Raw genomic sequence first — 14607 nt, forward strand, 5'->3', positions numbered from 1 at the left:
TTGTGAATTTGGCGCTATAGAAATAAATTGAATTGAATCAGGAATAACCTTGCATTCTTCAAACACCCATTCCTGAGGTCCCTCAGTGCGAAGTTTCTGGATGTACTGGAACATGTGGAAAATGATGTCTTCAACGTGCACTGCAGTGAGAAAAAATACAAAATCACACATTAATGAATATGCAATCATTTTCCTTTTAGACATGATGTAGTCATCCCCTCAGACATGGACACAGGTAATGCATGTAGGTCACTTCTCTGCGTAATACTTCTTATGCAGATTTTTAGAGGCAAAACATCCGACATGGCTTCATTAGGCATTGGTTGAATTTAGTAAAAAACTAAAATGACTGCTGGGAATGATGGAATGTTTTCACATCAATAAATGCTGAGAAATCAGGTTTTAAATCATAGTAATAATGAAGTGATCCAGTTCTCACTGGATCCTCACTGAGCCTGAGCTACATGTCACCTAAACAACATTGCAAAGGCTTGATACAAATTCATATCAACCTGATTTGATTTTGCGCTGCTTGCAGCCAACCAAAGGATAATTTCTAGTTGTGAAAGATGACATTACATGCAGAACATCCATCCTGCTGCCGGATAGTTGCGTAAATTATACTCACAGAGACCCTCCTCAGTCAGATCCACGTTGATAATGAAGAACATGAACCCTTTGGCTCCTTCCTTTTGCCCTCCAACTAGGGTATTCACCCAACCTTAAGTGAAATCAAACAAATCAATTTTAGTCCATTTTTGGCATGAAATGAATGACCTGAGCTCTCATTTTAGAGAACTTTCACTTAAACAATTCCATTTTCTAACAGAGTAGAAAGTAAAGGGAGTGTTATTCATCTTGATGTCATTTATTGCTACTATATATGGATGTAAACAAAAGCTTAAACCTGGGCTTTATGGAAGAATTTCTGATATTTCACCAAGAAAAAAAAAAAAAAAAACTTCTGTATTTTCCCTTAAAGCATGCTTCAGTGTCTGTGTGCTCACCTTATATGTGTAATATGTGGCTACGCGTCTCTTCTCACGTAAATCCTGACCACACCACCTTCAGTTTCATGTTAGGATAACTGGAGGCTCCAACCATAAAACTATCAGGTTACACTCGGAGGTTTTATCGCCTTTTATCTTTTATTTATGGACCAAAGATGGATCACAGCGAAGCTTCAGCTTTGGATTCCTCTTCAAATATCTTAGAGGTGAGTAATTCAAAAATTAAATATACATTTAACTTACATTAAAACCAGTATTATAGGTAGTCACACAAATGAGTTAAATCATACGAACCCAAATGTGCATTTATTTTGACTTTGCTGTTCTAGAGTTATCAAAAAATGTGAAAATAGAGACTACTTTAACATTGAGTATTTGGTCGTTATTCAGTACCAATGTGGTGTAAATGCTGAAAAGGGAAAAGTCTTGATGGTACAAAGAGGTTTTACTTAGAAACAGTATAATAGGTGGTTTCTGGTCAAAAAGTTATTTTCTGCAGGTGAAAACATTCAAATATGTAAATGAGCCGTAATGGAAATTCAGCCATTACAGAAAATTAAAAAAAAGGTTTATGGGGAGAGAAAACAGAAGAGAATAAAACGGGATAGGCGATGAGCTAAATCTATTGATCAATGAACGAGTCTTTTCATCAAAAAAGAAAGCGTAATGTCTCACCTAGACCCGTTTAATACAGGAGGAAAAAAATAAAACTGTACATTTTTCATTACCAAATCAACTTTCTTATTGTCAAATTTCATCCTTTAGTATAAAAGCTAATTAATCTTTCCATTGAAATTGATCATTTATTGCTTTAAACTCAACTTTTAACTGAAAATAAACTTGGGGCTTCGGATAAAGAAGTGTAGAACATTTGTTTCCATAAGAACCTTTTGATTTCAGCTCAGATAATAAACTGCCAGGTCCTTCGTGGCCAATCAGATGTCCCAGATAATGTCCTGGGTTAGACTTGTAGTACTTCTGTAGGTCTGGGATGGGAAAGGTCACGTAAAGGTTCCTAATGTCTTTGATGGGGACGACTTTGTAGAATTGCTGCAACAAAAACACCAAACAGGATAGAAGACTATTTTAATTTAACTGTGAATGACATGATTTTGGAAATAAACGCCAATCTGTAAACAAAAAAGAAAGTATATAATAGCAAAGAAACCAAATAATTGACAGACTTTAAGGTGCTCTTCCTGGAACGGATGTTCAGGGAATTCTGGGACAGGAACGTTCTTGTTTTCCACTTCTCCAAAGAGCTGCTCCACCATCGACGTCAATTCATCAAGAGACTCTGAGGAGATCAAGGTTAAATAAAAAACATTATTTTTAACAGAGTGATACAAACACATTAACCCCCGCCGATTTATCAATTACTGTTTGAACACAATTAAAAGGAAAGGAGAGCCTTACGGTGCTGTGAAAAAACAAAAAAAAACTTTCCTTCTTCGCTGTTTTTCATATCTTAATGTTTTAGATTAATGATTTTACTATCAGCTAAATTGAACCTGTGTAAATGCAAACTTCTGTTTTCAGAGGATTTTTCTACTTATCCAGAGAAAATTGCTTTTCAAACTAACCTGTGAAAACAAACTTCCCCAAACACAGATAATGGAGGCCTGAACCACGAAGCAGGATTAATGGGTTAGCGAGACAATTTAAGCCTCTGTTTTGTCAGATCAGCATACCCCATCAGACCAGCATACCTATAATCAAGTCAAGACGTCAGATTTGCATTTATCTCTTTAGTTTTGTACGGAAAAATACACTTTAAACTACCTGGACCGGCGTGTATCCCTTTAGTCATGTACAAAAACCCAATTTAAGGTTGGTTCGCCATATGCTCCAAAAAAAAAAAAAAGGAAGTAAATAAATAGCTTTTTTGTACATGAATAAAGGCATACATGCCCTTTGAGGTACCGTAGTTTAAAAGGTATTTTTCATACAAAACTTAAGGAATAAACTAAAGGGATAAACTAAAGGGATAAACTAAAGGGATAAACTGGTATCGATTGTGGGTATGCTGGTCTGACAGAACACTTCAACCCTGACTTTATGGTACTACGAAGCCAGACTCATTCTTAGCGAGGCTAATCACCGTGGTAACGTACTCTGAATCTTTCAGAATGGATCCTAGAAAACCTTCCACCCATCAGCTGTTCTGGAAACAATGACGTGCCGTTTCATCTTTTCATTAAAGATCTGATTGTATTCAGAGCAAAAAGAACCTAAAACTTCCGATAAACCATATAACAGTAAAAAAAAATATGCATTTTAAAAACTGAACACTTTTCAATTCATTCATTTTTCTTCTCCTCCTTTTAGACATATCAAACTGTTACTCTTCTATATTTGTTTATTCCTGTATAATGTCCTCATGCACCGCGGCATTCACCTGTTTTTTGTTTAATTGTTATATTGAGCTAAATTACAAAAATAAAAATTTAGAGAGTAAATTGTGCAAATATTCTTTGGATCACAATGACAATGAAATCAAACATTGATCATGTAACAGAGTTTGCATGAGACTGAAACAGATTTGCTACAAAGTTTAAGTAGAGAAGACATTGAGGTATTTCTGTACATTTATGTCTGCATTTCAAGACTTTTACCATTTTAAAAGCACAGCAGGTTTTTACCATTTGTCCTGCTGACGTCTGACAGCACAGAAATCAGGAGGATTTCACTCAGACTGAAGACTACTTGTGTTAATATGATGCAATCGTGGCATCAGCTTCAAGCTTTATTGTAGCCTAGACTTTATTGAATCAAAATGTCCAACTAACCAGATGAAATTATGTTTTATTTTTATCTGCTCCTAAATTCTGTTCACTCCAGAAGGGAACGCGATCAATATGAATCATAGTGATTGGTATGCAGGCTGTTAAATGTCACTGATGTGCAACTTTTTTAACGGAGTAATTTACAGTCAGCGATCTTTCAGCCGCCACCGTGTCTTACTTCATTTTCTATAAGAAGAGTTTCTGTTTTTCACATGGAGAAATACGGCGCTCTCCCGTCTGGCTCATGGCTGAACGGTCTGCTACTTTGAACCCGTATGGAGAGATATTTGTGCCATCGGTTTGAGCGAGCAGGAACCAGTCCGAGCGCGCAGTGAGACAAGAAGAAGCTGCGCATGATTGGCTGATGGTATGATTCATCTACATACATTGCTAAAGTCACGAGCGCAGAGAGTTGAGCGAGCGGATAAACAGCCGAGCGCACAGCTGGTGTTAAGCGCGGAGAGAGCAGGTCGAGCGCGAGCAGAGACGGATCCGAGCCCGCGCAGAGATGAAACTGAGCGCGAGAACAGTGTGTTGAGAGGGTTTTTCAGAGTTGAGCGCACGCCAGACTGGTTTTGCACGTGTTGTCTCACTGCGCGCTCGGATAGGTTCCTGCGCGCTCAAACCGATAGCACAAATATCTCTCCATAAACCAGTCCCTTTATATGTGCACTTTCACAGATTCATTATCATTTCAAGCTGGGTTGAGTTAGCGAGGTGCTGACAAGCTTGGGGTACTGCTGATCCTGATTGTCATTGTTGTGGACTGGTCTAACTGGACAGACTGGAAGTAATCCTGGTAGGTTGTGCTAACTTCTTGATACAGGCCTCTGGTTGAGCCACTAACTGCCACTACGTGTTTTTAAAGACTCTTATTTCAGCCGTCATGATCATCATTAACCATCCGCGTTAAAACAACGTACTTAAGCTTAAAGGCCCAAACGTATAGCTGGATGTTCTTCAGGTTTTTCTGGAACAGAGCAGTACTCATGGTTCAGTCACATTCAGTGAGTCACCAAAGTTGCGACAGGCCTTTGAGTCTCCTTTTTTCTTTGGAAATCATTCATGGAAGCTTAGTCTGCCTTTTATTCGTTAGAGATTGACCTGAGGCATGAAAGGCCTGCAGATGACCTTAGATGCTTACAGGACTTCAGATGTTATTCTGAGTTCTATAATGACCTCCTGGATGAGTCCTAGATATGTTCTTGGAGTAATTTTGGTAGTGTCCTTCACTCGCCAAGCCTTTGAAACAGCTTTATAAAGAAAGAGATGAACTTCCTCTCTGACCAGTTCATAGATCAGGGCATGCAGAGTTAGTTTTAGAGATCATTTAGCTGCTGGTGAACAGGTTCTAGTTTAGCAAACTCTTGATTTTACAGGGTTTGCAGGTCTAGGAGTGGCTAGTAAAACTCGATTTAGTTTTTAAAGAATGTGATTATTAATTTATGATTTAAGTCAGTTTAGCAAGAGACTGCTTTTAACACAAGATTAAGTTGTAATGGATAGCTTTTCATTCTCCTTGATTAAATAATTTAGAAGGGATTTCTTTGGGTAATTTATAGGAGAAAATACTGGAAAAAGTGGTTCTAAAAACATGATTACAAACGAGGTTTTGTTTTCCAGGGTTTTAGTTAATGATAAAAAGATGAATGAGATGGCAAAATAAAATGCATGTAAAATTTTCTGTAGAAGCTAAAAAAAGAAAGCCATGCGTGTCTTCAGAAATCAATGAGGAAAGTATTGAAAGTTTCCTGGAAAGAGCAGGAGGTTCTCTACGGTCCTGTTTGACAGGCTGCTTTTACAGCATCTGTGTTGAAACAGGAGGGATGTGAGGAATTTTCAGGTTCAATTATACATCAGAAACTCTCTCTAGTTTGTATTTCTGCTTTTTGCCTTTGATGATCGGTTATCCAAAGGTGGAAAACAGCAGTCCTGCAGAGCTTCAATCTCCTCAATGATTGGATGCTTTAAAAACCCTGAATTAAAGTTTGAATGCTCAGTATCAGGTCATTTAGCTATGCAGAGAGCTGATAATGAGCCACTGGTCCGTTTAAAGTATGTTGGAGAAGCATTGCATCTAATGTGCTCTGGAGGACAGGAAGTGGGAGCTTCAGGGTTCATCCTTACCTCTTCCTAACACGCAGAGCCCCATAAGATTAGCAGAGTAATAGGTAGAGTGAAATTTCAGGAGTTCCTGGCGTATATCAATCCCTTCTTTAGATGGTCTTGTTTCAAGTGTTAATTTATTACCTGCAAAAAAATAAGAAGAAATCACTTTAACATAAAGAAAAAAAAAACTATCCTGCAGCTTGTGTCAGAAGGTAGAAAGGAAACATTTATTGAAGAAAACCAACAGATCAGATGAACACAGGCTCTGAATCGGGTAATCTACTGAGATTTTGTTAACAGAGTTCAGGTTGGAATTGATGAGCCTCTCTACCTGTCCCAAATTTACTAAAGGGGTGGTTTGGGTTGCCAGTGGCCTTCTCCAACTGGAAAAGCCTCCAAGAATCATTCATCAGGTTCTTCTCATGTTCAGAGTCCACAGCGTTCACTTCCCGGTCCTTACAGCTTTCGTCAAACAAAGGGCAGAGAAAGAACTGGGCAAACCTGCAAAGATGGCAAAAAAAAGGATGAGACGATAATGAGTAAACCGTGCAGTTGAACAGATGTGCAGCACCAACAGATACAGCTTTCCATTAGCTACAATGCAAAGAGTTTGTAAACAAAGCAATGGGCTTCCACAGCAGAGGCAGCTGGATATACAAAGTGTTGAGAGGTCATTTCCATGAGTACAGGGTCAGAGCAACTGCCATGCAAATGAGGAAATAGGAAATGGGAAAGTTGATCCTCTGAATTCATGCAGAGATGTTCCAAAGTGCGCCTCAATTGTGCAAAAAAAAAAAAAGTTATAATAATCACCTTTTTTGTAGCTATAGATTTTAAGTCAACTTTAAATTTTGCATTTTATTATTTTCTGACTGGGTTGTTATTAATCAACTTAAGATAAGTGATGGAAAGGACGCCATCTAACCTAATTAATATTTGCTAAACAAAGATAAGTCAACAAAAAAAAATTCTAGAAACTTGCTATATATTGTATTCCCATTGTAAAGCTAAACGTTTTTTAATTTATTATTAATAAAAATCCTCCAAAATTCCATATTTTATGAAAAAATTAAACACATTTTTTTGTTAAGCTGATTTTAGTATTTGTTCAACGTTAAGTTATCTTTTGGAAACTTTCTGATCAGTTATTTACTATCAAAAATAAAATACATTAAGAAAAAATATCCCAATTAACCAGGGGATGAATCATTTTGGGTGTACATGCTATTTAACGTGTCTTTTGGTTACAAGACAAACAGTAAGATTAAAACAAATAAATATAAAAATAAGTATAACATGAAGAAGTGATCACACCGTAAAAAAAAAAGAACAGAATTATAAGAATGGCATAACAGTAGCATAAGTGTGCCACTTTTAAAGAAAAATAATGAATCCCAATCTTTAGTGTCCTTTTCTACCTGCAGAGTCCAGATGGCCTTCATAATCTACCATCAGGACAGCGAGCGGATGCGTCACCAGCAGGTGCTCTCTAGACTGTCATTCATTTCTAATTAGGTAAGCTTATCCCTATAGGTTAAGTTCTGACCACACGGCTGGCCTTTCCAAACAAACACAGCTTGCATTTGAGTCGAGCCTCCTGCAAGGCACAGAACGTCAGTCCCTCTCTGGGTCTGAGGTTTCAAGTCTCACCAGGTGGGTAAAACAACAGAGCTGATTAGAGAGAACAGTCAGGAAACCTGAGAGGCGAAGAAAAATCGTCAGGGTTCTAATTTTATAAGAAAATTTAAAAACATGCAGACTCAGCTTTAATGTTATGTTTAAATGCAATATGGCTGGAAAAAGTATCATGATATAATAAGCCTCTTAGATCAGTAGATAATAAACGGCTTATTTTTGTTTAAACCATCAACAAAGACCGGGAGGAAAATTTGCAACAACAAAAAAAAAATGTTAAGAGATAGACCAACATATTTTTCAGCTGTATGGTGATATATATGATTTTTACCCCCACACAATGTCATCACACAAGGACAACTATAGGTCAAAACTTTGTCCCAAATTTCATACAAGCACATTTTAAAAGAAAGCAGAAAACAAACACAAATAGATATATATATATATATATATATATATAAAATAATATATATATCATAATGCAGCATAAACCATCTAGACAAATTGTATCATCTCCTATCCTCTTCAGAAAAATCTTGACAATTTAAAAATGTTTTATACATTGCCCAGTTCTACAAAAACGTAGCCTCCCTACCATCGACTTTGCTTTTCTTAACTGTAAGAGGCTATATCGTTTCTGCTGCCTACATGTCCCAGAATGCCCTGCAGTTCTGCATCAGTGAGATTACAGAGCATTCTACAGGATGAATTTTCTATTGATATTGATCCAGTGCAGGGTGTCCTCTCCATCTAATTAATCACGACGCACCGCCGCAGATAACGCATGCAAGATAACCATATATATATATATATATAGACTTAAATATATATATGCAGCCAATATCTGCACACTTATACTAACCATATTCAGAGTCTAAAATGTATTTAATTATCATGAAATGTTAAAATTTATTTTGAAAAGCCAACACTGCCAGCTCCTGCCTTTGGCTGGGAAACTGGCTAGTTTGGTTGCGCTGCTCTCAGGGAACTAGATGACGATTGTCTGACACAGATGCTAACTTTGTTGTTACGCTATAATTGGCAACTTTTCAGACTTCCATTTTTATTTTGTTTTTTTTAAGAATGTGACAAATCTATAAAATTTTATCCGCGTTTTTGGAGACTTCGGCCACAAAGTCTATGATCGCTCTGACCAAATTTACTTTCAAGCAAGATTCATTCACAGCTTCGGTCACTATCTGCCTCTGGTACTGCTTTCAGCGTTTAATAACAAAGTTAATTGATGCAGCTTGGAGTCATGGAAAATATTAATCAATACTTTAAAATTTTACAGGATTTTAAACATATCTAGAGTTTTTCTAATCTCATGTTTTGCCATTATTGACAAATACCTGTCTAAAGCTCCTTGCAAGTGCTCATGGGACACGTCGAAGTAATAGTTTGTGTGCTCCCCGCTTGTGAAGGCGTTGGAGCTTCCGGCATGCTCGCTGAGGAACTGGCTGTATTCGTTTTCCTTGGGGTACTTTTCGGTCCCCAGAAACAGCATGTGCTCACAGAAGTGCGCCAGGCCTGAGATGTTCTCTGGGTCTGACAGTGAACCTGGGAAAGCAAAAAATAAAAACATGAAACATCAAGATTGGTCAACTAAATCCATTCATTCAGATAAGAAAAAAAAAAAGATGTTCCTCTTTATAGGAAAACGATGACGAAAAGGTGACAAAGAGAAGTGACGACAGACATCAAAGGTTGGTAAACTTCCTTAGTGAATAACTGTAAGAATAACTAAGCCACACCCTTTACCTATATGCACATCCAAAGCAGCGGATGATTTGTCTGTCGTTGGATCACTTATGAGAATAGCCTTCAGTCCATTGGTGAACTCCAGACCCCTGTAGTCCCTTTTGTCTTCAGGAGAGCGAATGATGTCAGTGATCACCCTCCTCACAACTGGTTCGGCCATTGTGAGAGATAAGGATGACACCAGCCTGCAAGGAAGCCAATCATCAACAATCTTAGCATTTTTTTCATTGGTTATAGCAAATCCTGGTCGTCATAATAGATTACCCCTTGAGTACGACTGTCCTGAGAATAACCTTTTGATTAAGAAACTCAAACAGTCATTAGATTACGATCAGCGTTTCACAAAGTCCAGTAGAGTTACAAGAACTCACATTAATGCTTTGGGCTTTTTTTCTTCTTTTTATTTCTGTAAATGAACATTTTTAGAATGTGTGAGTTTTTTTGTTTGTTTGTTTTTTTTTTTTTAAATAAACCCAATAGTTTGTTGGTTAATATTTTCAGGTAAACCAAAAACTGGTGTTTCTATAGCCTGGCAAAATAATGGTATAAGGGTAAAAAAAATATATATCTTGAGAATTTGTCATAAATTGGAATAAATTGGGATTATTTTCATGGGAAAATAATATGAAAATATCAGGTTTTACCAACCATAGAGGTTTAGATGTAATATATGAGCAAAAACATATATTTCAAAGTTTATGTAGCTAAAAATATATTAATAGACTAAAACACACACGGGTTATTTGAAAATTGAAGCTTAAAACAAACATTAAACAAGATTACTGAAGATCTATCCATCTTTATAATAAAATATGTGTTAAACAAAATAACTGTACTTTTAAAACTGGTAATGAAGGCTCTTTATCTTTTAGGAGGAAGATCTATTTGTTTTGTTTTTTTGATGAATGCTCTGTTTTGGATTACTAATTTCACCCTGTAAATTATTTCAGTTTCTATTGCATAACCTTGACCAGATATGCTGAATAAATCACAAGTCCACTGATACATTTTCTGATAAAGAATAGCAGAACACTTTAGGAATTATTTTATTATAAACTTTTAAGAAAATCTATGAAACTTTTGAATTATTTATTTATTTTTTAATACTCAATTTGGGATAACAACTCTTTCATTTCAATTTAAGGAGTGATTCATTTCCTCTGAATCTTTTTTTTTGTATTTCAAAGTAGGGATGCTGACTGGAAATTTATCGTAGATATTAATAATAAAAACATGGTGCGATGGCTAAATTGTTATGAACTTTATATGTTGGTGGAATATATTAAGGATTAGAACAACATAATTCTAACACGCATTTATTTTAACCCTTTATAGGGCAAGTTAGCATTTTTGATCACTTGCATACCCCTTACAAATGGAGCCCCCCCTCTTGTCCCTCAGTGAGGTCTAGAAGCACAAGATCTATATCCAGCCATTCAGCAAAGATACTGATACATTGCTGTACATCTTATTTTGGCATTTGACCAATTAGATGAACACTTGAATGATATATTATCTCCTGTAAATTAAGTTGAAAAAAGTTAATAAGTCAAGAAAAAGGTAAAAAGCTCATTAAACGGTTAAAATTTAAAGGTCAAAAGTTTATAAGCCTAATTAACAATTATATTTAGGTTTATAAACTAAAAAATGTAGGTACCAGTATCAGCATTAATTCCTCTAAGGTTATGTTGTACCAAAAAAAAAAATGTGTTTCTTTTACTTTTTATGAAATTCTTTTAGAAGAACTTTGTTTTTTTTTCTTAATATATTCGGAAAAGTTGGTGTTTCATGTTATTACATTGACATACATTTTTGACATCAAAGAAACCATATTTTTGGAATGTTAAAAAGGTAATAATGTTTGATTTCAATCAAACTATTGGCTTGAAATTTAGATTTTCAAAGTAATTCACTGAGTGTCCTATAAAGGATTAAATGCTAAAAAATAGTTTTATTTATCAAAAGGTGTTTGCTTAAATTTTTAAGTTGGCTGATATACACCTTTATTTTAATCATTAAACACTGAAAATGTAAAATATTAAATTATTTTTCTGTAACTTCCATAATAAAAAAAATTATATATAATTGTAACTTGTTTTTCCCCACTACTTTCAACATTGTTATTTAAATATACAAAAGTAATTTATACATTTTCAAATGTATGTTATCCTTATTGTCAGATCTCAAGTTATATGTTCAAACTTATCTAAACGGATTCAAATGTCCGCATTTATTTAATAGATGTTAAATTATATTTTCATACCAAATAAAACGAATTAACTTGACTACACTTGTTCTTCGCATGGTTGTAAATTATGAAACATTTAATCCATCTGAGTCATAAAGGAAAGCTAGCATTAGCTAGCTCGGTTAGTTGCAGCTGTTACCGAAAAGTTAGCAAACATGAAAATAACAGCAACTCGGGAAGCCGGATTTAAACGAATTGTTGAATAAATGATAAGAAGTCTCCTATTAAATCGTGTAATACAAATTCCTTAAATCCAAAAGCTACAAGAAAGCGGCTAACAGGTTCGCTAAAGTGCTGAACCGGATTGACGGGTTAAGCTAGCTAACCTTATTCCGGTAGCTCTAACGTCTTGTCCTCTTTTGTTATTAGGAGTAACTTTTTCCATCCGAGACTAAATCATTTTAAAACCACACTTACCTAAAACCTTGGTTAATATGGACACTGTTTCCTGTTAACTTGAGATATCTGGTGAAGTGGGCTGTCCGGTTAATGCACTTAAACATACTTTGTACCCATAGAAAACAAATCATGGGCTTTAGGGCGCCATCTTTAAACAGTCTCGATTAGTCGAGCTCAGCGCTCGCGGATGTTTCGTGTCGTAACTCATCAGTTAAACACCAAAATAATTGAACCATTTACACAGATACAAATATAGAGGTCAAATAACGATACAAAGAGAATTTAAAACATATGGCATGAAGCAAACTATCTGTATTTTGTCTGAAATATTGCGTTGCGTCATTGATTCTGAAATCGATTAAACAGTCTGCTGGCAGATTTCCTTATTATATCAAGTCTCGATCGACGTCATGCATACAGATCAGTCCAATCAAGTCCCAGAGGCCTGTTATCCAGCAACTTTTAGAAATCTACCTTACCTGCTCCAAGAACACTCAACCAAATGGCTTAATTACCTCCCCAGTTGAAGTCAAATTCTCCAGAGTCCTAATTATTTGATTAGACTGTGTTAAAATAGAGACGCATATGGATTCTGACACATAACATATAGCTGATCAGGGAAATAAATATGGTAAGGAAACAAAACAGTTTGATACTGAAATATTATCTCATATATTGTGTAATGCAGTGCATAAATGCTCCAAATGATGGTGCTGTTCAAAATATGGCAAGCCGTTTTACCATAAATTCGGTTGCAACGCCTTTACATTCAAGATATCTCAAATTGTTTTATGACTAGACCTTTTTTAGGGATTTAAGATATCTCTAGTTATATTTTGACTAGTCAAAATACCTTTTCGAGATATCTCTAATTACATTTTGACTAGTCTAAATTACAACAGATTTCCCATTAACGTGTATGGAGACGTCAATTTAAGATATTTAGAATGAATTACTGACAATTTGAAATAAACATTTCAGATATCTACGATTAAATTACGACTAGTTCCAAAGTAATTTCAAGATGTCTCGATTTTAGTTTTGACTAGTCATAATTCTAATTAAAGATATCTCAAATGCCACCGTAATTCATGATATCTTAAATGTATTTTAGGATAGGAGATATGCAGTTTTGACTAGTGAAAACTAAATGATAGATATCTTAAAAGCAAATAATGACAAGACAAAACAAATTTAAAGATATCTTGAATTGTAATTTGGACTAATTGAAATTCATTTTCAAGATATCTCTAAATGAGTTAAAGATATCCTGAATTTTTCAGCTTTTCCATTAAAGATATCTTAAATTGACATTCAAACTAGTCAAAATATGTCATGATCTTTTTAATGGGCTTCCAGGAGGATCATTCCTAAAAAAAAATCCTTACTTTTTCTTCCTTACAGGAGGAAAAGTTAAATCAGGTCCATTTACTGTTATTTTCAGCGCCCCTACATGTAAATTACCGATATGTGAAGCTTTAAATGAATAATCCGCTGACATAATTTGAGATATCGTGAAAGGAATTTTGACAAGTCAAAATGTAATTTAAGATATATTGAATTATTATGCTTCCTTATCAGAATGTAAATAGAGATATCTTAAATTTACCATTCCGGATAGTAAAAATTTGGTTTTGTCTAGTCAAAATGTATTTTAAGGTATCTGGAACGTAATTATGGATGGTCAGACGAAACCGAATTTATGTTAAAATGGCTTGCCATAACACTGAAGCTTTCTGTACCACAATTCTATCATGTTCGTCCTGCTTGGTTTTTTACAGGAACTGCTGTATTTCTTGCGTGTTTTACTGCCTTTAAGGTAAGCAACATTACACTAATATACTGAGCTATTTCTGTTTGTTTAGTTTGCCAGTTAAGTACAAATTACATTTTGTACTGATGATGTTTGATTATTTTGTAAAAAAAAAAAAAAAAGAAAGAAAGAAAGAAAACGGTTGCTGTCAGTTTATACGGAGCCCCCTGGGGGACATGGGGATTTTTTTTTTCTTTTGCGTTCCCTCGCAAAAGTATTGCGTTACCTCGCAAAACCTTTTGCGTTACTTTGCAAAACCTTTTGCGAAAGTTTTGCGTTCCCACGCAAAACCTTTTGCGTGAGAACACAAAACCTTACTTTGGTAAAGTTAGAAAGATATTCACAGATTCGGACTTCCGGGATCAATAACTCTCGTGGTTGAAACACAAATGCCGCCTCTTTCATTTCCTGATAGCACAGACTACGTATTACAAGAATCAAAAAGCGTTATTTTCGAGAAAAACAAGCCGTTCTCCGAACAGGCAGCGGCCAGGCGAGTGGTTAGGGACCGTCTGCAAATGGTAAAACAACAGCAAAACGTTGCAAATAAAAATCAATAACTCCACTGCCATAAAATGATGATTTTAGAGGTGATAAAATCCCATTCAAACTTACTTTTTCCATTTTGCATTATCTGGGTCATAACACAACTCTTTAACTCCTTTTAGCAGTTTTGCACAACATAATCTGAGAATAAGCATTGTTTTATATACTGATCCCACTTCCAATGTCATCACATATTTATCCTTGACTTTGGTGTCAATTATGCTGCCTAGTCAGTTATATTCAGTTTTAAAGAACAACAACAACAAAACACTAAAGCCTTTCAGAACAGCTTAATTTACA

General features: G+C 35.4%; 2 protein-coding genes across 3 annotated transcripts in view; one reads left to right on the forward strand and one right to left on the reverse strand.

Moving 5' to 3' along the window:
* ide (insulin-degrading enzyme) overlaps window positions 1-12118 on the reverse strand; it is a 54262-nt gene extending 42144 nt beyond the window's left edge. The window contains exons 1-9 of the mRNA XM_015380227.1: window positions 11967-12118; window positions 9302-9486; window positions 8893-9100; window positions 6237-6406; window positions 5924-6046; window positions 2195-2307; window positions 1898-2060; window positions 629-721; window positions 49-140 (exon numbers count right to left, since the gene is read on the reverse strand). Coding sequence (XP_015235713.1) covers window positions 49-140; window positions 629-721; window positions 1898-2060; window positions 2195-2307; window positions 5924-6046; window positions 6237-6406; window positions 8893-9100; window positions 9302-9486; window positions 11967-12079 — 1260 coding nt within the window. The 5' untranslated portion in view covers window positions 12080-12118. The remainder of the gene's footprint in view (window positions 1-48; window positions 141-628; window positions 722-1897; window positions 2061-2194; window positions 2308-5923; window positions 6047-6236; window positions 6407-8892; window positions 9101-9301; window positions 9487-11966) is intronic.
* A 1572-nt stretch (window positions 12119-13690) lies between these two features.
* The window catches only part of kmo (kynurenine 3-monooxygenase (kynurenine 3-hydroxylase)), a 32717-nt gene continuing 31800 nt past the window's right edge, over window positions 13691-14607 (forward strand). Inside the window, exon 1 of one of the 2 annotated variants that reach the window (XM_015380665.1) lies at window positions 13691-13767. The gene's annotated coding sequence lies outside the window, so the exon portion shown is untranslated. The remainder of the gene's footprint in view (window positions 13768-14607) is intronic. The other variant, XM_015380656.1, reaches the window with a different exon arrangement.

This window comes from Cyprinodon variegatus, unplaced genomic scaffold, assembly GCF_000732505.1.
Source record: "Cyprinodon variegatus isolate N-32 unplaced genomic scaffold, C_variegatus-1.0 Scaffold11, whole genome shotgun sequence".
Lineage (NCBI taxonomy): Eukaryota > Metazoa > Chordata > Actinopteri > Cyprinodontiformes > Cyprinodontidae > Cyprinodon > Cyprinodon variegatus.